At 43.2% G+C, this 25015-nt stretch overlaps 1 protein-coding gene across 3 annotated transcripts; it reads left to right on the top strand.

Annotated features, from left to right (window-relative positions):
• Nucleotides 1–1190: 1190 nt before the first annotated feature.
• On the top strand, nucleotides 1191–24021 carry LOC121530715 (frataxin, mitochondrial). 3 transcript variants are annotated; one of them, XM_041835894.2, is made up of 7 exons: nucleotides 1193–1450; nucleotides 2187–2307; nucleotides 2718–2810; nucleotides 3240–3337; nucleotides 6321–6441; nucleotides 12859–12956; nucleotides 21878–24021. In XM_041835894.2, exons 2-7 carry the CDS (start codon nucleotides 2254–2256, stop codon nucleotides 22014–22016), a joined length of 603 nt encoding a protein of 200 aa, XP_041691828.1. In that variant the 5' UTR covers nucleotides 1193–1450; nucleotides 2187–2253; the 3' UTR covers nucleotides 22017–24021. The 3 variants fall into 3 exon arrangements, with proteins under 3 accessions (XP_041691827.1, XP_041691828.1, XP_041691826.1); XM_041835892.2 differs by having other exon boundaries at nucleotides 1195–1450; nucleotides 2221–2307; XM_041835893.2 differs by lacking the exon at nucleotides 2187–2307 and having other exon boundaries at nucleotides 1191–1450.
• The last annotated feature ends 994 nt before the right edge of the window (nucleotides 24022–25015 follow it).

The following is a 25015-nucleotide window of genomic DNA, read 5'->3' as shown; positions in this document are numbered from 1 at the left end:
TTGTCCCAAACCATAGTATATCTCCTATGTAATCTGATATGGGTGTTTCCCCTACATACCAATCCCAGGAGGTCACCTAACAGACTTCCTCTGCTTCAGGGTGCCCCTCTAAAACTGCTCCTGTGGGGATTTATTATTCTCATAAATGGATGGGATTACTAACTTAGAAAGAATGCATTAATGATTCAAGCATAAAAGGTATATACTGTACTGATATGAATTGTTTCACATAACAGGCTGTGATTCATGTGAGGGACGTTAGGGGCTAGGATGAGATAAAACTTGTATTTCTTATAGATAAGACTTGTATTTCTCACAGATACGAACACTGCTTCTTTGTGATCTGTGAACCGTCCAAGGACATGGGTACTGCAAAAAGTGCTGACTCTACAGGTTGTTATGATAAAAACTTCTGCCTGGCAACAGGGCTGGGACCTGCCGGTGCGCCAACGGATAGGTTGGGCAAGTCTAAACCACGCCCAACCTCTACCCTGATAGGCCCAGCAGAGAGCAGGAACTAAAAACTGTCCGAGTATTTGAAGAAGAACCTGTAACAATGGATTAGTTCTCTGAGTGCCCTGCGTGGTATTTCAGTGGACCCGTATATACGAACCTTCATACTTATCATACATACATTTTGCATGTAATAAATTTAGCTTGGATTGAAGATCTCTTGATTCTTATTCCAATACCAGATTTGAATTACGCAATTTCTAACACTCCCCAGATGCTTCCCTAAGCTGAATCAACATCCTCTAAGCTACCATTTGCAAACGTTAACAAAATCATAAATTGTTCAGATACCACACTCTTTTGAGGAGTCTGAGTTCTTTTGGAGTGTTCACACTGCACAAAAAATTAAGCGAACCGCACTGAGTTCACAAAAATTGTCTGAAAGGGACCAAGTGTGAAACACCCTTAGATGCTTTTGGGAAATCGGCCCCTGCTATTTCAGTGCATACGGTTAGAAAGGAGAAAAGTTCTCTAATGTGCCATCCCACTCCAGGCTGGCAGGTGGTGTTAATGCGCCATAACGGTGTAGCCAAACAGGGTTAACACTAGTTACCACCGCCACAAAGTCAATATTGGCTACATCACAAAAATGCATGAAAACAAACATTTTGCTTTTTGGTCTTAATTTAAGGTTAGGCATAGGGTTAGCAGTATGTTAAGGTTAGGGTTAAAATCACATTTTAGGAAGAGAAATTGAAGAATAGACTGGGTTTATGACTTTTTGGCTGTAGTAAACCGCCAAACAGGCATGAGTAGAAGGTTCCCGAACAGACATTACCAATCAAGTTGATAACAAGATCAGCAGCACTGAAAGGCGAACATGCAGAGGTTATCCATTAAAAAACTATGTATTTATCAATTCATACGCGACCAGAGCTATATAATACAGCAGAGAACGATGACATGTGTACAAGGGACCAGATATCTGTCTAATAAGGTAATGTCATATTTGCCACGCCGCTAGCTATGTTTTGCAAATGTCATCATTGTGTAACAGCTAACGTTAGCTAGCAAGATTATAGCCACCAAATAGATGGGCGAAAATGGGAGATTTCCTTTTGTCAGAATGTTGAATAAACTCTAATTTAAACCTACCGTTTGTCTAGTTGGTTCCACGGGAAAGTAAACTTAGCTACTGACTTTGAAAGGTGCTACACACAGGATTCTGGGGGGGATTTTTGTATTGTAATTTCAGAAAATGTCCATAATATCTACAGTAATAGTGTAATAGTAGTGTTTCACAGTATTACCTACCCGCCAGTTTTGTGATTTGCTGTGATATTCGCCTAATAATTTGCTAAGATTCTACACTGTTAACTCAATTTCAGTTTATGTGAGAAAACAAGTACTGAATGCTGTAGGGAATCATTGTACCTTCTAAATAGCTGCGAAATATCTTTTCAATATCAAAAAATATCATTTTTACAGCTGGTTTAAGTTGGTGGACCAAAACCGAAAATAAAAGGCTCCAGTCTCTGCCATGTTAGGGGAAAGGGGGGTTTATTTTTGAATGACGGTTTTGGTCCACCTGCTTCAAACAGCAGTAAAAACAGTATTTGTTGTTATGGGAAAGATATTTAGATGGTATAATGACCCCCCCACACACACTATTTAGTGCTTGTTTTCTCACATAAACTGAAATTGAGTGAAGGGTGTAGAATTTTATTAACCAGGAAATGACGGAGCGATTTCTACTTGACAACGCAGCCACAAAGTCAGAAGACCTATCCTGTTTTGACAATGGATGCTGCACCGGTGGGAGAAATCAATAGGCGAATATCACAACACTGGCGGGTAAGTAATACTGTGAAACACTATCATTTACATTTTAGTCATTTAGCAGACGCTCTTATCCAGAGCGACTTACAGTTAGTGAGTGCATACAATTTCATGCCACTATTACTGCAGATGTTTGGACATTTTCTGAAATTACAATTTCCGGGCTGTATCACAACCGGCCGTGATCGGGAGTCCCATAGGGCGGCGCACAATTGGCCCAGCGTAGTTCGGGTTAGGGGAGGGTTTGGCCGGGGTAGGCCATCATTATAAATAAGAATTTGTTCTTAACTGACTTGCCTAGTTAAATAAAGGTTTAAAAATATATATATATATCCTATGTGTAGCACCTTTAAAAATGCGGGTGTTTATCAACTGAATCATGCATACAAGATGCAATAACAGATATTGCCTTCTCTCATTTTCAGCACCTGGGAAACTCTCGCTGTTTGAGAACCTGGTCTCCAACAAATGACACATCTAAGCCTGTGATCTCGTGGAGTGCCCTGTGTTCATCAAAGGTCAACTTACTTACTAGTCCCGCTGATAAACACTGTTGGTTTTTGATGTCAGCTGAGGAGCTTGCCTAGTAAATCTGACTCTGATAACATCACCACGTTTTGTGACTAGGGAGAAGCCAGCCAGGTGTACATCACCTTGGGTAGTGGTCATCAACTCTGGTCTTGGAGAGCAACAGGGTGAGTGGGCTTTTTGTTCCCGCCAGCACTAACAACCCATGATTCAACTAACTCATCATCAAGACAGTGGTTGAACAGATGTTGGTGATGCTGGGCAGGAACAAAAGCCTGCATACACTGTGCAAGATCCAGTACCAGGGTTGGTGACTGTCTGCTGGTCTAGGGAACTATGATATCATACAGATTTTTTGCCACAGCACTTTATACTATACAATGCAATGATATACCTATCTGTGTGTTTCTCTATCCCAGTGGCTTGATAGCAGAACTGGAGGAGGAGAACAGAGGAGAGTTCTACATGTCACTTCACCAGTACAGACAGAGGAAAACGCTGTTCAGATAAGGGAAAGGTACCGTGGGAGACTAGAGGAGTGCTAGCTAAGTGTAGTATCACCATTGATGACACATCTCATTTAATCTCTTGCGAAGCCCTCGTGGCAACATTAAGGAACTGCAGTATTACGCTCTACTACAATATAATCACATTTTATTTGTCACATACACATGTTTAGCAGATGTTATTGTTGGTCTAGCGAAATGCTTGTGTTTCTAGCTCCAACAGTGCAGTATATCTAACAATTCACAACAATACACTCAAGCTAAAAGTAAAATAATGGAATTAAGGAATATACAAATATTACAAATATTAAGATGAGCAATGTCGGAGTGGCATAGACTAAAATACAGTAGAATAGAATACAGTATATACAGTGAGGGGAAAAAAGTATTTGATCCCCTGCTGATTTTGTATGTTTGCCCACTGACAAAGACATGATCAGTCTATCATTTTAATGGTAGGTTTATTTGAACAGTGAGAGACAGAATAACAACAAAAAAATCCAGAAAAACGCTTGTCAAAAATGTTATGAATTGATTTGCATTTTAATGAGGGAAATAAGTATTTGACCCCCTCTCAATCAGAAAGATTTCTGGCTCCCAGGTGTCTTTTATACAGGTAATGAGCTGAGATTAGGAGCACACTCTTAAAGGGAGTGCTCCTAATCTCAGCTTGTTACCTGTAGAAAAGACACCTGTCCACAGAAGCAATCAATCAATCAGATTCCAAACTCTCCACCATGGCCAAGACCAAAGAGCTTTCCAAGGATGTCAGGGACAAGATTGTAGACCTACACAAGGCTGGAATGGGCTACAAGACCATCGCCAAGCAGCTTGGTGAGAAGGTGACAACAGTTGGTGTGATTATTCGCAAATGGAAGAAACACAAAATAACTGTAAATCTCCCTTGGCCTGGGGCTCCATGCAAGATCTCACCTCGTGGAGTTGCAATGATCATGAGAATGGTGAGGAATCAGCCCAGAACTACACAGGAGGATCTTGTCAATGATCTCAAGGCAGCTGGGACCATAGTCACCAAGAAAACAATTGGTAACACACTACGCCGTGAAGGACTGAAATCCTGCAGCGCCCGCAAGGTCCCCCTGCTCAAGAAAGCACATATACAGGGCCATCTGAAGTTTGCCAATGAACATCTGAATGATTCAGAGGAGAACTGGGTGAAAGTGTTGTGGTCAGATGAGACCAAAATGGAGCTCTTTGGCATCAACTCAACTCGCCATGTTTGGAGGAGGAGGAATGCTGCCTATGACCCCAAGAACACCATCCCCACTGTCAAACATGGAGTTGGAAACATTATGCTTTGGGGGTGTTTTTCTGTTAAGGGGACAGGACAACTTCACCGCATCAAAGGGACGATGGACGGGGCCATGTACTGTCAAATCTTGGGTGAGAACCTCCTTCCCTCAGCCAGGGCATTGAAAATGGGTCGTGGATGGGTATTCCAGCATGACAATGACCCAAAACACACGGCCAAGGCAACAAAGGAGTGGCTCAAGAAGAAGCACATTAAGGTCCTGGAGTGGCCTAGCCAGTCTCCAGACCTTAATCCCATAGAAAATCTGTGGAGGGAGCTGAAGGTTCGAGTTGCCAAACATCAGCCTCGAAACCTTAATGACTTGGAGAAGATCTGCAAAGAGGAGTGGGACAAAATCCCTCCTGAGATGTGTGCAAACCTGGTGGCCAACTATAAGAAACGTCTGACCTCTGTGATTGCCAACAAGGGTTTTGCCACCAAGTACTAAGTCATGTTTTGCAGAGGGGTCAAATACTTATTTCCCTCATTAAAATGCAAATCAATTTATAACATTTTTGACATGCGTTTTTCTGGACTTTTTTGTTGTTATTCTGTCTCACACTGTTCAAATAAACCTACCATTAAAATTATAGACTGATCATTTCTTTGTCAGTGGGCAAACGTACAAAATCAGCAGGGGATCAAATACTTTTTTCCCTCACTGTATGTATGTAAACATTATTAGAGTGACTAGTGTTCCATTATTAATGTGGCCAGTGATTCCATGTCTATGTATATAGGGCAGCAGCCTCTAAGGTGCAGGGTTACGTAACCGGGTGGAAGCCGCCTAGTGATGGCTATTTAACAGTCTGATGGCCTTGAGATAGAAGCTGTTTTTCAGTCTCTCGGTCCCAGCTTTGATGCACCTGCACTGACCTCGCTTCTGGATGATAGCGGGGTGTACAGGCAGTGGCTCGGGTGGTTGTTGTCCTTGATGACCTTTTTGGCCTTCCTGTGACATCGGGTGCTGTAGGTGTCCTGGAGGGCAGGTAGTTTGCTCCTGGTGATGCGTTGGGCAGACCGCATCACCCTCTGGAGAGCCCTGTGGTTGCGGGCTGTGCAGTTTCCGTACCAGGCGGTGATGCAGCCGACAGGATGCTCTCAATTGTGCATCTGTAAAAGTTTGTGAGGGTTTTAGGTGCCAAGCCAAATTTCTTCAGCCTCCTGAGGTTGAAGAGGTGCTGTTGCGCCTTCTTCGCTACGCTGTCTGTGTGGCTGGACCATTTCAGAACATCAGTGATGTGTACGCCGAGGAACTTGAAGCTTTCCACCTTCTCCACTGCGGTCCCGTCGATGTGGATAGGGGCGTGCACCCTCTGCTGTTTCCTGAAGTCCACGATCAGCTCCTTTGTTTTGTCGACATTGAGGGAGAGGTTATTTTCCTGGCACCACTCCGCCAGGGCCCTCACCTCCTCTCTGTAGGCTGTCGTGTCATTGTTGGTAATCAGGCCTACTACTGTTGTGTCGTCTGCAAACTTGATGATTGAGTTGGAGGCGTGCGTGGCCACGCAGTCATGGGTGAACAGGGAGTACAGTAGGCAGTGTTCTATTTGGGTTAAGTTATTTTCAGGCCAGTGAGTGGACATTCAGTTCACATGCCAAATACAGTTTGTATAAAATTCAGCCTCTGTGGTTGTTGACCCTCATTCTGACCCTAACCCTGTGTGTTTATCCCTCCCCAGTGAGATCAGCGAGGCAGCCTATGAGAAGCTAGCAGATGAGACTCTGGATGCGTTGGCTGACTACTTTGAGGATCTGATGGATGGACCACTAGCAGGGCCGGAGTTTGATGTTCTCTTCTCTGTAAGTACACACACATAACATTGTCTTCTCTGTAAGTAGTAAGCTTCTGATTGTAAGTTACTCTGGATAAGATCATCTACTAAATGACAAATGGTCAGAGTATGACGTTGTCTTCTCTGCAAGTAGTAGGCTTCTGATTGTATACTAATTGGAAGATCATCTACTAAATGACAAATGGTCAGAGTATGACGTTGTCTTCTCTGTAAGTCCAGGGAGATACTGTACGTACTGTTTCTGTCCTCCTCCATTTTGTCCACTAGGGGTAGCTGTTGACTCACATGTCATTCCATTGGAGGTTTGACAATCCTATTTGCCACATTTATCCTGATAATGTTGGGAGTTCTTCATCAGAAAAAACTATTTGTGAATGATGAGTAGTCCAAGGCCTGTGTATCTAGTTGTGAATTATGAGTAGTCCAAGGCCTGTGTATCTAGTTGTGAATGATCAGTAGTCCAACGCCTGTGTGTCTCGTTGTGAATGATCAGTAGTCCAAGGCCTGTGTGTCTCGTTGTGAATGATCAGTAGTCCAAGGCCTGTGTGTCTCGTTGTGAATGATGAGTAGTCCAAGGCCTGTGTGTCTGGTTGTGAATGATCAGTAGTCCAAGGCCTGTTTATCTATTTGTGAAGGCCTGTGTGTCTGGTTGTGAATGATGAGTGCATGTCTGTTAGGGATCCATGGTGCCCAGGGCACTAAACACCACGTCAATACACTGATGTCTCGCTCTCTCTCTCTCTGTCTATCTGTATGTCTGTTCGTCTGTCTGTCTGTTCGTGTCTGTGTCCATGGGAGTAAATTGGTCTGACATTATGGTAAAAAGTGATTAATGGTGGTAATGAGCTGACATCTTGACCTGGGTCGGTGCTGTATCAGACAACAAGAGGATCTATTGATGCCCAGACGACTGGCTGGCTGACTGACTGGCTGGCTGACTGACTGACTGACTGGCTGACTGCTGCTGGCTTGTGTGTTTTGTCGGCATCACTGCTTCTAGGGGACATCTTGCTTCTACAAGTAGAATCTATGAATCCACCGAGTGCATTATAAAAAGAAGCAAGCCTTTCCATTACATTACCACCGATTTCTATATGCTAGCTAGTAGCTTTGCCACAAGCTTATAAGAACGGGAGTTAGCATTTAGCAGACATTTTTATAAACCCCAAAATGACATTTTCTAAATATTATGCAGCGAAAACAGCCACATACTGTATATCAACGTACAACACCAAATAATGCATGCAGAGCGGAATTAGGCCGATTCCCACTAATTATCAAAATCCAGAAAAGAGCCGTTAAATTCTATACCCACCTAAAAGGAAGCGATTCCCAAACCTTCCATAACAAAGCCATCACCTACAGACAGATGAACCTGGAGAAGAGTCCCCTAAGCAAGCTGGTCCTGGGGCTCTGTTCACGAACACAAACAGAGCCCCAGGACAGCAACACAATTAGACCCAACCAAAAATATAATTACTTGACACATTGGAAAAAATTTACCATAAAACAGCGCAAATTGGAATGCTATTTGGCCCTAAACAGAGAGTACACAGTGGCAGAATACCTGACCACTGTGACTGACCCAAACTTAAGGAAAGCTTTGACTATGTACAGATTCAGTGAGCATAGCCTTGCTGTTGAGAAAGGCCACCGTAGGCAGACCTGGCTCTCAAGAGAAGACAGGCTATGTGCACACTGCCCACAAACTGAGCTGCACTTCCTAACCTCCTGCCAAATGTATGACCATATTAGAGACACATATTTCCCTCAGATTACACAGACCCACAAAGAATTCGAAAACAAACCCAATTTTGATAAACTCCCTTATCTACTAGGTGAAATACCATAGTGTGCCATCACAGCAGCAAGATTTGTGACCTGTTGCCACAAGAAAAGGGCAACCAGTGAAGAACAAACACCGTTGTAAATACAACCCATATTTACAGTGCATTCGGAAAGTATTCAGACCCCTTGACTTTTTACACATTTTGTTACGTTAGCCTTATTCTAAAATTGATTAAATCGTTTTTTTTTTACCCCTCATCAATCTACACACAATACCCCATAATGACAAAGCAAAAACAGGTTTTTGGAAATATTGCAAATGAATTAAAAATACAAAACTGAAATATCACATTTACATAAGTATTCAGACCCTTTACTCAGTACTTTGTTGAAGCACCGTTGGCAGCGATTACAGCCTCGAGTCTTAATGGGTATGATGCTACAAGCTTGGCATACCTGTATTTGGGGAGTTTCTCCCATTCTTCTCTGCAGATCCTCTCAAGCTCTGTCAGGTTGGATGGGGAGTGTCGTTGTACAGCTATTTTCAGTCCGGGCTCTGGCTGGGCCACTCAAGGACATTCAGAGACTTGTCCCGAAGTCACTCCTGCATTGTCTTGGCTGTGTGCTTAGGGTCGTTGTCCTGTTGGAAGGTGAACCTTTACCCCCTATTCTGAGGTCATGAGAGCAGGTTTTCATCATGGTTCTCTCTGTACTTTGCTCCGTTCATCTTTCACTCGATCCACACTAGTCTCCCAGTCCCTGTCGCTGAAAAACATCCCCACAGCATGATGCTGCCACCACCATGCTTCACAGTAGGGATGGTGCCAGGTTTCCTCCAGACGTGATGCTTGGCATTCAGGCCAAAGAGTTCAATCTTGGTTTCATCAGACCAGATCATTTTGTTTCTCATGGTCTGAGAGTCTTTAGGTGCCTTTTGGCAAACTCCAAGCGGGCTGTCATGTGCCTTTTACTGAGGAATGGCTTCTGTCTGGCCACTCTACCATAAAGGCCTGATTGGTGGAGTTTTGCAGAGATGGTTGTCCTTCTGGAAGGTTCTCCCATCCCCACAGAGGAACTCTAGAGCTCTGACAGAGTGTCCATCGGATTCTTGGTCACCTCCCTGACCAAGGCCCTTCTCCCCAAATTGCCAGCTCTAGGAAGAGTCTTGGTGGTTCCAAACTTCTTCCATTTAAGAATGATGGAGGCCACTGTGTTCTTGGGGACCTTCAATGCTGTATAAATGTTTTGGTACCTTTCACCAGATCTGTGTCTTGACACAATCCTGTCTCGGAGCTCTACAGACAATTCCTTCGACGTCATTGCTTGGTTTTTGCTCTGACATGCACTGTCAACTGTGGGACCTTATATAGACAGGTGTGTCTTTCCAAATCATGTCCAATCAATTGAATTTACCACAGGTGGACTCCAATCAAGTTGTAGAAACATCTCAAGGATGATCAATGGAAACAGGATGCACCTGAGCTCAATTTCGAATCCCATAGTAAAGGGTCTGAATACTTATGTAAATAAGTTTTGCTGAGATTTATAAATACCTGTTTTTGCTTTGTCATTATGGGGTATTGTGTGTTTTTGTTTGATCAATTTTAGAATAAGGCTGTAACGTTACAAAATGTGGAAAAAGTGAAGGGGTCTGAATAGCTTTCGAATGCACTGTAAGTTGATTTATTTTTCTTAACTATTTCCACATCGTTATAACACTGTACATAGCCACTTTTGTAAGTGTAATGTTTACTGTTAATTTTTTATTATTTCACTTTTGTTTATCTATTTCACTTTGGGGGAGAGAGAGAGAGAGAGATATGCTCTGGGGAGGACAAACACAGCTGTGTTACTGACAGGCATGCAGGCCAGTGTCACGATGTAGCCAGTGAGGTGGTGTTAGGAGACAGCCTGACAGGCTATTCACGCTCACTCCCAGTCTGCTCCTAACACCACCTCACTGGTCACATCATGACACTGGACTGCATGCCTGTCAGTCCCACAGCTGTGTTTGTTGGCACTGTTAGATTTCCTCTGGGATAAATTCTCCACAAATATCTATAGTCCTCTCTTTCTCATTCCGTCCTCCCCAGAGCATCTCTCTCTCTCTCTCTCTCTCTCTCTCTCTCTCTCTCTCTCTCTCTCTCTCTCTCTCTCTCTCTCTCTCTCTCTCTCTCTCTCTCTCTCTCTCTCTCTCTCTCTCTCTCTCTCTCTCTCTCTCTCTCTCTCTCTCTCTCTCTCTCTCTCTCTCGCCTGTGAGGAGGTATTTAATAGGCTCGGGCGATACCCTAGTATACGGTATATTTCGAAATACCGACAGTATGATTTTCAATACCGTTTAAACAAAAATAAATAATATCCAACTATTTGTTTGGGTTGGGGGGCACCCAGAGGCTACACCACTGCTTATAACTAACTATAAGTGAAGTATAACTATAACAAATCAAAATCATATCCAGCTCAGGGCTCCAGCTATGCATTTGGTTTGCTAACTCGCTAGCTAAGTGGCTAGATTCAAGATCGAGCTTCTTGGTTAGAGCAGAGACATTCTAGCCTGAGTACCAGACTCTGTAGCTAACATTCCACTCCTTGTCATTGCCAAAGAGACTTTCTGCCATCTTCAAATATGAACATTCTATCATTAACGAGCTCGAGGGAGAACAGAGGAGTTGATCTTGATTCGATAACCCTCACAGCTATCCTCCAATCACAACAATTATCTAGAGACATTCAATCCCCTCCTGGATCAAGGTCCCTGTTGCCTAAATAGGTTTGTGTGTAGAAATAAATAAAAAAACTAACCCCTCATACTGAGTTTATACACTAACCCCTCATACTGAGTTTACACACTAACCCCTCATACTGAGTGTACACACTAACCCCTCATACTGAGTGTACACACTAACCCCTCATACTGAGTGTACACACTAACCCCTCATACTGAGTGTACACACTAACCCCTCATACTGAGTTTACACACTAACCCCTCATACTGAGTGTACACACTAACCCCTCATACTGAGTGTACACACTAACCCCTCATACTGAGTGTACACACTAACCCCTCATACTGAGTGTACACACTAACCCCTCATACTGAGTGTACACACTAACCCCTCATACTGAGTATACACACTAACCCCTCATACTGAGTGTACACACTAACCCCTCATACTGAGTGTACACACTAACCCCTCATACTGAGTATACACACTAACCCCTCATACTGAGTGTACACACTAACCCCTCATACTGAGTGTACACACTAACCCCTCATACTGAGTGTACACACTAACCCCTCATACTGAGTTTACACACTAACCCCTCATACTGAGTATACACACTAACCCCTCATACTGAGTGTACACACTAACCCCTCATACTGAGTGTACACACTAACCCCTCATACTGAGTGTACACACTAACCCCTCATACTGAGTGTACACACTAACCCCTCATACTGAGTGTACACACTAACCCCTCATACTGAGTGTACACACTAACCCCTCATACTGAGTGTACACACTAACCCCTCATACTGAGTGTACACACTAACCCCTCATACTGAGTGTACACACTAACCCCTCATACTGAGTGTACACACTAACCCCTCATACTGAGTGTACACACTAACCCCTCATACTGTACCTGGCCCTCTCTGACTGGAAATTGTTGTCATGTAGCACTTGAATGAAATTACTATAGATGGTATGTTTGACTAGGATGACATCACAATGCTCTTAATGTTGTCCTTGAAAGAAGAGGCCATTGAGGGGTTTACAGGACAGTATTCCTGCCCTGTCACTATGGAATCCTCAACAGCCCAGCCCATTCTGGAATCCTCTCTCATTGAATCCTTCATGCTCCATTATAGAATGCAGTCCACCACCCTCTCTGTGACACCCATAGAAATAGGATTATTGCTACCATGACTGTTTAAACCCATTAATGAGTGGGAAATATTCATTAACGCCTGTTAACGAGCCAATAGTGCAGCGCTGCAGCCTAGAGGTCAACCCTGGCCTGGGGAGAGGAGAGGAGAAGAGAGGAGAGGAGAGGAGAGGAGAGGAGAGGAAGGATTGGGAGAGAGGAGGGTGAGAGGTATGTAGAGGAATGGAGAAGGGATATCATTTAGAGGAAGAAGAGAGGAGATGGTGAGAAGGAGAGCAGAAGAGGAGGGAAAGAGAGGACATGGAAGAGAGGGCTGTGGCTGTACAAATCCCATCAGACGACAGTCATTCATTAAATAAATAAAACCTAATTTAACCAGTGAGGCTGGTGGTGTGTGTCTGTACAGAGCAGTTACTGGAGTTCCTGTGATTATGAATGGATTTGTAGCGTTCAGACGTTGTCCTGGCAGGCTGCCGCTGTGTTAGATCGGACAACAGTGTTACTGCTGTATATCTGCCAGCCACGCTCTGCTCGGAGTCCTGTCAGGCTGAGAAATAATACGGACATGCTGCTACAGTAGGTAGACTGACTTGTCTTATAGACTAGCGTCCTGTCCAGGGGGTGTACTGGTATGTCAGAAACAGGAGATGGGCTCCTGCCCTATGGGCCGTTCTAAGTTAGAGTAAGAATGAGTCATAGCTTAATAAGTCAAATTCAACAGGTTTTCTTCTCTTTCTCCTTCCAGAGTGGTGTGTTGACAGTGAAGGTGGGAGGAGACCATGGGACATACGTCATCAACAAACAGACTCCTAACAAACAGATCTGGCTATCGTCTCCTACCAGGTCTGTGTCTGTGCAAAATTGGAAAAAACAGTTATTTCTGCTGTGTACAGCGCTTGATTGAATTTATTTGATAATTAAAATACATACAGTTGAAGTCGGAAGTTTACATACACCTTAGACAAATACATTTGAACTCAGTTTTTCACAATTCCTGACATTTAATCCTAGTTAAAATTAGTTAGGATCACCACTTTATTTTAAGAATGTGAAATGTCAGAATAATAGTAGAGATAATGATTTATTTAAGCTTTTATTTCTTTCATCTCATTCCCAGTGGGTCAGAAGTTTACATACACTCAATTAGTATTTGGTAGCATTGCCTTTAAATTGTTTAACTTGGGTCAAACGGTTCGGGTAGCCTTCCACAAGCTTCCCACAATAAGTTGTGGGAATTTTGGCCCATTCCTCCTGACAGAGCTGGTGTAACTGAGTCAGGTTTATAGGCCTCCTTGCTCGCACATGCTTTTTCAGTTCTGCCCACACATTTCTCCAAAAAGTACAATCTTTGTCCCCATGTGCAGTTGCAAACCGTAGTCTGGCATTTTTATGGCGGTTTCTTTTATGGCAGTGGCTTCTTCCTTGCTGAGCGGCCTTTCAGGTTATGTCGATATACAGTGAGGGAAAAAAGTATTTCATCCCCTGCTGATTTTGTAAGTTTGTCCACTGACAAAGAAATGATCAGTCTATAATTTTAATGGTAGGTTTATTTGAACAGTAAGAGACAGAATAACAACAAAGAAATCCAGAAAAACGCATGTCAAAAATGTTATAAATTGATTTGCATTTTAATGAGGGAAATAAGTATTTGACCCCTCTGCAAAACATGACTTAGTACTTGGTGGCAAAACCCTTGTTGGCAATCACAGAGGTCAGACGTTTCTTATAGTTGGCCACCAGGTTTGCACACATCTCAGGAGGGATTTTGTCCCACTCCTCTTTGCAGATCTTCTCCAAGTCATTAAGGTTTCGAGGCTGACGTTTGGCAACTCGAACCTTCAGCTCCCACCACAGATTTTCTATGGGATTAAGGTCTGGAGACTGGCTAGGCCACTCCAGGACCTTAATGTGCTTCTTCTTGAGCCACTCCTTTGTTGCCTTGGCCATGTGTTTTGGGTCATTGTCATGCTGGAATACCCATCCACGACCCATTTTCAATGCCCTGGCTGAGGGAAGGAGGTTCTCACCCAAGATTTGACGGTACATGGCGCCGTCCATCGTCCCTTTGATGCGGTGAAGTTGTCCTGTCCCCTTAGCAGAAAAACACCCCCAAAGCATAATGTTTCCACCTGCATGTTTGACGGTGGGGATGGTGTTCTTGGGGTCATAGGCAGCATTCCTCCTCCTCCAAACACGGCGAGTTGAGTTGATGCCAAAGAGCTCCATTTTGGTCTCATCTGACCACAACACTTTCACCCAGTTCTCCTCTGAATCGTTCAGATGTTCATTGGCAAACTTAAGACGGGCCTGTATATGTGCTTTCTTGAGCAGGGGGACCTTGCGGGCGCTGCAGGATTTCAGTCCTTCACGGCGTAGTGTGTTACCAATTGTTTTCTTGGTGACTATGGTCCCAACTGCCTTGATCATTGACAAGATCCTCCCATGTAGTTCTGGGCTGATTCCTCACCGTTCTCATGATCATTGCATCTCCACGAGGTGAGATCTTGCATGGAGCCTCAGGCCGAGGGAGATTGACAGTTATTTTGTGTTTCTTCCATTTGCGAATAATCGCACCAACTGTTGTCACCTTCTCACCAAGCTGCTTGGCGAAGGTCTTGTAGCCCATTCCAGCCTTGTGTAGGTCTACAATCTTGTCCCTGACATCCTTGGAGAGCTCTTTGGTCTTGGCCATGGTGGAGAGTTTGGAATCTGATTGATTGATTGCTTCTGTGGACAGGTGTCTTTTCTACAAGTAACAAACTGAGATTAGGAGCACTCCCTTTAAGAGTGTGCTCCTAATCTCAGCTTGTTACCTGTATAAAAGACACCTGGGAGCCAGAAATCTTTCTGATTGAGAGGGGGTCAAATACTTATTTCCCTCATTAAAATGCAAATCAATTTATAACATTTTTGACATGTGTTTTTCTGGATTTTTTTGTTGTTATTCTGTCTCTCACTGTTCAAATATACCTACCATTAAAATTATAGACTGATCATTTCTTTGTCAGTGGGCAAACGTACAAAATCAGCAGGGGATCAAATACTTTTTTCCCTCACTGTAGGACTCGTTTTACTGTGGATATAGATACTTTTGTACCTGTTTCTTCCAGCATCTTCACAAGGTCCTTTGCTGTTGTTCTGCGATTGATTTGCACTTATCGCACAAAAGTACGTTCATCTCTAGGAGACAGAACACGTCTCCTTCCTGAGCGGTATGACGGCTGCGTGGTCCCATGGTGTTTATACTTGCGTACTATTGTTTGTACAGATGAACGTGGTACCTTCAGGCGTTTGGAAATTGCTCCCAAGGATGAACCAGACTTGTGGAGGTCTGGCTGATGTCTTTTGATTTTCCCATGATGTCAAGCAAAGAGGCACTGAGTTTGAAGGTAGGCCTTGAAATACATCCACAGGTACACCTCCAATTGACTCAAATGATGTCAATTAGCCTATCAGAAGCTTCTAAAGCCATGACATTATTTTCTGGATTTTTCCAAGCTGTTTAAAGGAACAGTCAACTTAGTGTATGTAAACTTCTGACCCACTGGAATTGTGATACAGTGAATTATAAGTGAAATAATCTGTCTGTAAACAATTGTTGGAAAAATTACTTGTCATGCACAAAGTAGATGTCCTAACCGACTTGCCAAAACTAAATTTGTGGAGTGGTTGAAAAACAAGTTTTAATGACTCCAACCTAAGTGTATGTAAACTTCCGACTTCAACTGTATATAAGCTGCTCCATTACATACATTTATGTACATTTTAGTTATTATATTCCATACATTTACAGCGCATTCGGAAAGTATTCACACCTTGACTTTTTCCACATTTTGTTATGTTCGAGCGTTTTCCCCCATCATTAATACCCCATAATGACAAAGCAAAAACAGGTTTTTAGAAATTTTTGCAAATAAATAAATAAATAAATGAAATATTACATTTACATAAGTATTCAGACCCTTTACTCAGTGCTTTGTTGAGGCACCTTTGGCATCGATTACAGCCTTGAGTCTTCTTGGGTATGACGCTACAAGCTTGGCACACCTGTATTTGGGGAGTTTCTCCCATTCTTCTCAGCAGATCCTCTCAAGCTCTGTCAGGTTGGATGGGGAGCGTCGCTTCACAGCTATTTTCAGGTTTCTCCAGAGATGTTAGATAGGGTTCAAGTCCGGGCTCTGGCTGGGCCACTCAAGGACATTCAGAGACTTGTCCCGGAGCCACTCCTGCGTTGTCTTGGCTGTGTGCGTAGGGTCGTTGTCCTCTTCAAATCAAATCAAATGTTATTTGTCACATGCGCCGAATACAACAGGTGACCTTACAGTGAAATGCTTACTTACAAGCCCCTAACCAACAATGCAGTTTTAAGAAAAATAAGTGTTAGAAAGTATTTACTAAAATATAATAAAATAGAAAAATAACAAATAATTAAAGAGCAACAATAAAATAACAGTAACGTGGCTAAATACAGGGGGTACCGGTACAGAGTCAATGTGCGGGGGCACAGGTTAGTCCAGGTAATTGAGGTAATATGTACATGTAGGTAAAGTGACTATGCATAGATAATAAACAGAGAGTAGCAGCAGCGTAGAAATGGGGTTGGGGTCAATGCAAGTAGTCCGGGTAGCCATTTGATTAGCTGTTCAGGAGTCTTATGGCTTGGGGGTAGAAGCTGTTAAGAGAATTGTCTATGACTAGGGTGGCTGGAGTCTTTGGCAATTTTTAGGGACTTCCTCTGACACCACCTGGTATAGAGGTCCTGGATGGCAGGAAGCTTGGCCCCAGTTATGTACTGGGCCGTACGCACTACCCTCTGTAGTGCCTTGCGGTCAGAGGCCGAGCACTTGACATACCAGGTGGTGATGCAACCTGTCAGGATGCTCTCGATGGTGCAGCTGTATAACTTTTTGAGGATCTGAGGACCCATGCCAAATCTTTTCAGTCTCCTGAGGGTGAATAGGCATTGTCGTGCCCTCTTCATAACTGTCTTGGTGTGTTTGGACCATGATAGTTTGTTGGTGATGTGGACACCAAGGAACTTGAAGCTCTCATCCTGCTCCACTACAGCCCTGTTGATGAGAATGGGGGCGTGCTCGGCCCTCCTTTTCCTGTAGTCCACAATCTTCTCCTTTGTCTTGATCACGTTGAGGGAGAGGTTGTTACCCTGGCACCACACTGCCAGGTCTCTGACCTCCTGCCTATAGGCTGTCTCATCATTGTCGGTGATCAAGCCTACCACTTATGTGTCATCGGCAAACTCAATGATGGTGTTGGAGTCGTGCTTGGCCATGCAGTCATGGGTGAACAGGTAGTACAGGAGGGGACTGAGCACGCACCCCTTAGGTGCCCCAGCGTTGAGGATCAGTGTGGCAGATGTGTTTTTACCTACCCTTACCACCTGGGGGTGGCCCGTCGGGAAGTCCAGGATCCAGTTGCAGAGGGAGGTGTTTAGTCCCAGGGTCCTTAGCTTAGTGATGTGCTTTGAGGGCACTATGGTGTTGAACGCTGAGCTGTAGTCAATGAATAGCATTCTCACGTAGGTGTTCCTTTTGTCCAGGTGGGAAAGGGCAGTGTGGAGGGAAATAGAGATTGCATCATCTGTGGATCTGTTGGGGCGGTATGCAAATTGGAGTGGGTCTAGGGTTTCTGGGATAATGGTGTTGATGTGATCCATGACTTTCAAATCACTTCATGGCTACAGACGTGAGTACTACGGGTCGGTAGTCATTTAGGCAGGTTACCTTGGTGTTCTTGGGCACAGGGACTATGGTGGTCTGCTTGAAACATGTTGGTATTACAGACTCGGTCAGGGAGAGGTTGAAAATGTCAGTGAAGACATTTGCCAGTTGGTCAGCGCATGCTCGGAGTACACGTCTTGGTAATCTGTGGCCCTGCGGCCTTTTGAATGTTGACCTGTTTAAAGGTCTTACTCACATCGCCTATGGAGAGCGTGATCACATAGTCGTCCGGAACAGCTGGTGCTCTCATGCATGCTTCAGTGTTGCTTGCCTCAAACCGCGAATTGGAAGGTGAACCTTCGCCCCAGTCTGAGGTCCTGAGCGCTCTGGAGCAGCATCAAGGATCTCTCTGTACTTTGCTCCGTTCATCTTTCCCTCGATCCTGACTAGTCTCTCAGTCCCTGCCACTGAAAAACATCCCCACAGCATGATGCTGCCACCACCATGCTTCACCGTAGGGATGGTGCCAGGTGTTCTCCAGACGTGAAGCTTGGCATTCAGGCCAAATAGTTAAATATTGGTTTCATCAGACCAGAGAATCTTGTTTCTCATGGTCTGAGAGTCTTTAGGTGCCTTTTGGCAAACTCAAAGCGGGCAGTCATGCCTTTTACTGAGGAGTGGCTTCCGTCTGGCCACTCTACCATAAAGGCCTGATTTGGTGGATTGCTGCAGAGCTGATTGTTCTTCTGGAAGGTTCTCCCATCTCCACAGAGTCTTGGTGGTTCTAAACTTCTTCCATTTAAGAATGATGGAGGCCACTGTGTTCTTTGAGACCTTCAATGCTGCAGAAATGTTTTGGTACCCTTCCCCAGATCTGTGCCTCAACACAATCCTGTGTCGGAGCTCTACGCACTATTGCTTTGACCCCATGGCTTGGTTTATGCTCTGACATGCACTGTCAACTGTGGGACCTTATATAGACAGGTGTGTGCCTTTCCAAATCATGTTCAATCAATTGAATTTACCACAGGTGGACTCCAAGTTGTAGAAACATCTCAAGGATGATCAATGGAAACAGGATGCAGCTGAGCTCAATTTCGAGTCTCATCGCAAAGGGTCTGAATACTTATGTAAATAAGGTATTTCTGTTTTTCATTTTTTTAAATAAATTTGCAAAAATGTCTAAAAACCTGTTTTCGCTTTGTCATTATGGGGTATTGTGTGTAGATTGTTGAGGAAAAAATATTTTATCCATTTTAGAAAACGGCTATAACGTAACAAAATGTGGAAAAAGGGAAGTGGTCTGAATACTTTCCGAATGCACTGTATGTACATTTTATTTAATATATCACAATCTATGTACATTTTGTTTACACTGAACAAACATATAAATGCAACATGTAAAGTGTTGGTTCCATGTTTCATGAGCTGAAATAAAAAATCCCAGACATACGCACAAAAAGCTAATTTCTCACAAATTTGTATACTTCCCAGTTAGTGAGCATTTCTTCTTTGTCAAGATAATAATAATAATAATAATTTTTTTTTTTTTTTTTTTTTTTGGGTCATTTAGCAGACGCTCTTATCCAGAGCGACTTACAGGAGTAGTTAGGGTTAAGTGCCTTGCTCAAGGACACATCGACAGATTTTTCACCTAGTCGCCTCGGGGATTAGAACCAGCGACCTTTCGGTTACTCGCACAACGCTCTTAACCACTAAGCTACCTGCCGCCCACTTGACAGGTGTTGGATATCAAGAAGCTGATTAAACAGCATGATCATTACACAGGTGCACCTTGTGCTGGAGACAATAAAAGGCCACTCTAAAATGGGAAGTTTTGTCACACAACACAATGCCACAGATGTCTCAAGTTTTGAGGGAGCGTGCAATTGGCATGCTGACTGCAGGAATGTCCACCAGAGCTGTTGCCAGATAATTTAATGTTCATTTCTCTACTATAAGCCGCCTCCAACGTTATTTTTGAGAATTTGGGAGTACGTCCAACCGGCGTATGGCGTTGTGTGGCTGAGGGGTTTGCTGATGTCAACTCTTGTGAACAGAGTGCCCAGTGGTGGCGGTGGGGTTATGGTATGGGCAGGCATAAGCTACGGACAACGAACACAATTGCATTTTATCGATGGCAATTCGAATGCACAGAGATACCGTGACGAGATTCTGAGGCCCATTTCTTTTTAAAGGTATCTGTGACCAACAGATGCATATCTGTATTCCCAGTCCTTTGCAATCCATAGATTAAAGCCTAATTTATTTATTTCAATTGACTGATTTCCTTATATGAACTGTAACTCAGTCAAATCTTTGGAATTGTAGCATGTTGCGTTTATATTTTATATTGCATACATTTATGTACATTTTATTTACTATATTACATACATTTACAGTGGGGAGAACAAGTATTTGATACACTGCCGATTTTGCAGGTTTTCCTACTTACAAAATATGTAGAGGTCTGTAATTTTTATCATAGGTACACTTAAACTGTGAGAGACGGAATCTAAAAAGAAAATCACATTGTATGATTTTTAAGTAATTCATTTGCATTTTATTGCATGACATAAGTATTTGATACATCAGAAAAGCAGAACTTAATATTTGATACAGAAACCTTTGTCTGCAATTACAGAGATCATACGTTTCCTGTAGGTCTTGACCAGGTTTGCACACACTGCAGCAGGGATTTTGGCCCACTCCTCCATACAGACCTTCTCCAGATCCTTCAGGTTTCGGGGCTGTCGCTGGGCAATACGGACTTTCAGCTCCCTCCAAAGATTTTCTATTGGGTTCAGGTCTGGAGACTGGCTAGGACACTCCAGGACCTTGAGATGCTTCTTACGGAGCCACTCCTCAGTTGCCCTGGCTGTGTGTTTCGGGTCGTTGTCATGCTGGAAGACCCAGCCACGACCCATCTTCAATGCTCTTACTGAGGGAAGGAGGTTGTTGGCCAAGATCTCGCGATACATGGCCCCATCCATCCTCCCCTCAATACGGTGCAGTCGTCCTGTCCCCTTTGCAGAAAAGCATCCCCAAAGAATGATGTTTCCACCTCCATGCTTCACGGTTGGGATGGTGTTCTTGGGGTTGTACTCATCCTTCTTCTTCCTCCTGGAGTTTAGACCAAAAAGCTCTATTTTTGTCTCATCAGACCACATGACCTTCTCCCATTCCTCCTCTGGATCATCCAGATGGTCATTGGCAAACTTCAGACGGGCCTGGACATGCGCTGGCTTGAGCAGGGGGACCTTGCGTGCGCTGCAGGATTTTAATCCATGACGGCATAGTGTGTTAGTAATGGTTTTCTTTGAGACTGTGGTCCCAGCTCTCTTCAGGTCATTGACCAGGTCCTGCCGAGTAATTCTGGGCTGATCCCTCACCTTCCTCATGATCATTGATGCCCCACCAGGTGAGATCTTGCATGGAGCCCCAGACCGAGGGTGATTGACTGTCATCTTGAACTTCTTCCATTTTCTAATAATTGCGCCAACCGTTGTTGCCTTCTCACCAAGCTGCTTGCCTATAGTCCTGTAGCCCATCCCAGCCTTGTGCAGGTCTACAATTTTATCCCTGATGTCCTTACACAGCTCTCTGGTCTTGGCCATTGTGGAGAGGTTGGAGTCTGTTTGATTGAGTGTGTGGACAGGTGTCTTTTATACAGGTAACGAGTTCAAACAGGAGCAGTTAATACAGGTAATGAGTGGAGAACAGGAGGGCTTCTTAAAGACAAACTAACAGGTCTGTGAGAGACGAAATTCTTACTGGTTGGTAGGTGATCAAATACTTATGTCATGCAATAAAATGCAAATTAATTACTTAAAAATCATACAATGTGATTTTCTGGATTTTTGTTTTAGATTCCGTCTCTCACAGTTGAAGTGTACCTATGATAAAAATTACAGACCTCCACATGCTTTGTAAGTAGGAAAACCTGCAAAATCGGCAGTGTATCAAATACTTGTTCTCCCCACTGTATGTGCTAGTAAATGTTTGACCAGTCAATTCATAGTGATTTAGGTGTTTTCAACTCTAGCCTGATCTCCTCCCCTTCCTGTGGCTCTCTCTCTCCTCCAGTGGTCCGAAGCGTTATGACTGGACAGGAGAGCGCTGGGTCTACTCCCATGACGGCATGGGTCTCCACCAGCTCCTCTCTAGAGAGTTCTCTATCATCTACAACATGAACCTGGACATGACCACGCTAGTACACTCCTGACCTGGGCCATGTCCCAATTCCCTATGGAGCCAAAAGTAGTGCACTACATAGGAAATAGATTGGCATCTGTCCCAACTCTCTTACACAGCATACTACTGATGTGGAAAATTAGAATAATCTTCATCACTACATCCATGTACTTAATCACACGTCTGTAAAACCTCTTGTGTGCCCAGATTTCAAGTTAGGATTCAGCTCGGAAACAGAACCAAATGGATTTATGCACCAATACCACTTAAATACCGTAACGTTCATATAAATCTGTGATATAATATAGATCAAATAAGGGCATTAATTGTATGTATTGATGATGCAGTGTTTATTTGTGTATATGAATATACATGTGAACGGATGTGTCGGTCTTGTCTGTAACAGAAGGAAAGGAAAATGTTGCCAGACCATTTCAGTTGGTTATGATTACTTTCTCATTACAGCTGAAGTTCGTTCCTGAATTCACATCCTACTTCAGGCTTGGCGTATTCCTCTGTTAATTTCTAAACAAGTGCCATCTTATTCGGATCAAATATGTCTAATTGAGCAGTTATAAACTGTAATGATAAACCTGTTGGGACCTATTGAGAAACACCATAATCAATGAACAGCTTTCTATTAAGATGGCCAGTTAAACATGCTATAGACATCGTAAACAACAGACACATTCTATTTAAATGGAAATGAGTCCCAACCCTGGATTCATTGTTCTGTTTCCCCCAGTCTTGTCCAGTTTAAATGGCTGAGCCAAACGCAGCTAAAGCCATAGAACTAGATTTACTACAACGAGGAATCCCATTCCAGTCAGTGTTCTGTGATGAATGGACCGGCGGCCATATTGAGTGTTCCCATGAGTGATCCTGTCACATTGCTATGGTCTGAGGGGCTTTGCTCCAGTCGTTCTACCTCCTATGGGTAAAACAGACGTTAGTGGGTCTCTCTCTCTCTGATGTCCTATCTCTCCCAAACTGTTATCTAAAGCTTGTGTTTGATTCACATAATAGGGCTGGACTGGTCTGGTTATGTATCCACCATAGTTTCTGGAACCGTGCTGGAAAGGACAATGTAGAAAGAAAATATCCAAACCAGCACAGCACTGTTAAGGTCAGTCCTATAGTGTGCATTTTCAATTGGTCCATGGACATCAGGCATTCGACTATCGGTGGTTAGTGTCTCTGTAATGTGATGTTACTGCGCTACAGTCTGTTTTGGGTGCATAGTAGACAGGGATTACTTTGGGAGAGAGTAAGAGTTTTTCCCTCTAGATCAGTGGTGGAGCTCTGCTCTTTTCTTATTCACTGCTGGAAGAGAGAGAGCGAGAGAGACAGTCAATCTCTGTCCTGACGTGTCAACGGGCCTGTGTTGAACTGTGCATAGAAACATATTTATAGTGGAATGTTCTGGTGGGACAGAGACTGTCGGAACAACAGTCATACTGTCAGACAGTTCAGATGAAATGCATCTATAGGGAGCAAGCGGAGTCAATTGTTTATGTTGAGCCAGGATAATATTACTCCCATTCTCCATTGTTTGGAAAGTTCAGTTCTCTTCGGATTCGTCTGCATTCACTGTCAAATTCTATTCTGGGAGTCTCGGGTATGAATGTGTTGAAATGTATGTATCCTTGTTTGCCATCTTGTTTTATAATTGAATACCTGTAAATATGTTTCAAACAGTGTTTTAAACAAGTACCTGGAGTAGCTAGCCAAATAGAAAAAGTAGCCAGGCAGGGTTAGAAACATTTTGCCCATCAACCTATATTTTGGTGGCCTCTGGTATATTCTAATGCCTTGATTCCATCCGAAATACACAGCAAAATGATTGAATACTTTATCAAATTTACCTCCCAGATTGGAAATAGTTGTGGTATTGTGTGTAGAAGGACATGACTTTACAGTTTTAGTTACTGAAAATGTGTGAATTCAGTGTGTTAGTTGTTTTGGATATCGTCTAGACCTATATGATCAGGACTATTCTCTAAATAAAAGAACATTAAACCTTTTTTAACATTTAACCTGTCTTCTCTTGAGATTAAAGTCTTATTTACTGTTTTACTGCAAGATATGAAATGTCACAATGTTTGATGTTTGTTCTTCAGAACAGAAAAAGTATTTAAATAGCCCACAACCCACATTATCTTGAAAAATAAATGAAAGGTGGCTGCTAAATGAAACAAAAATGTAAATGAATGTGCAAGAAAACAATAAGTCCGGATTTTGCCTCATTGTTACCACTTAGACTACATTACATGGCTCTATGCTGACGTTATTACAAGGAACACATTCAGGACTTTACGCTGACGTTATTACAAGGAACACATTCAGGACTTTACGCTGCCGTTATTACAAGGAACACATTCAGGACTTTACGCTGCCGTTATTACAAGGAACACATTCAGGACTTTACGCTGACATTATTACAAGGAACACATTCAGGACTTTACGCTGACGTTATTACAAGGAACACATTCAGGACTTTACGCTGACGTTATTACAAGGACCACATTCAGGACTTTACGCTGACGTTATTACAAGGAACACATTCAGGACTTTACGCTGACGTTATTACAAGGAACACATTCAGGACTTTACGCTGACGTTATTACAAGGAACACATTCAGGACTTTACGCTGACGTTATTACAAGGAACACATTCAGGACTTTACGCTGACGTTATTACAAGGAACACATTCAGGACTTTACGCTGACGTTATTACAAGGAACACATTCAGGACTTTACGCTGACGTTATTACAAGGAACACATTCAGGACTTTACGCTGACGTTATTACAAGGAACACATTCAGGACTTTACGCTGACGTTATTACAAGGAACACATTCAGGACTTTACGCTGACATTATTACAAGGAACACATTCAGGACTTTACGCTGACATTATTACAAGGAACACATTCAGGACTTTACGCTGGCATTATTACAAGGAACACATTCAGGGTTCTATGCTGACATTATTACAAGGAACACATTTTAGCAGCACAAAAATACATT

This window comes from Coregonus clupeaformis, chromosome 18 (assembly GCF_020615455.1).
Source record: "Coregonus clupeaformis isolate EN_2021a chromosome 18, ASM2061545v1, whole genome shotgun sequence".
Taxonomy (NCBI): domain Eukaryota; kingdom Metazoa; phylum Chordata; class Actinopteri; order Salmoniformes; family Salmonidae; genus Coregonus; species Coregonus clupeaformis.
The sequence above is the reverse complement of the archived record's forward strand: the minus strand, read 5'-3'. Positions and strand labels throughout refer to the sequence as shown.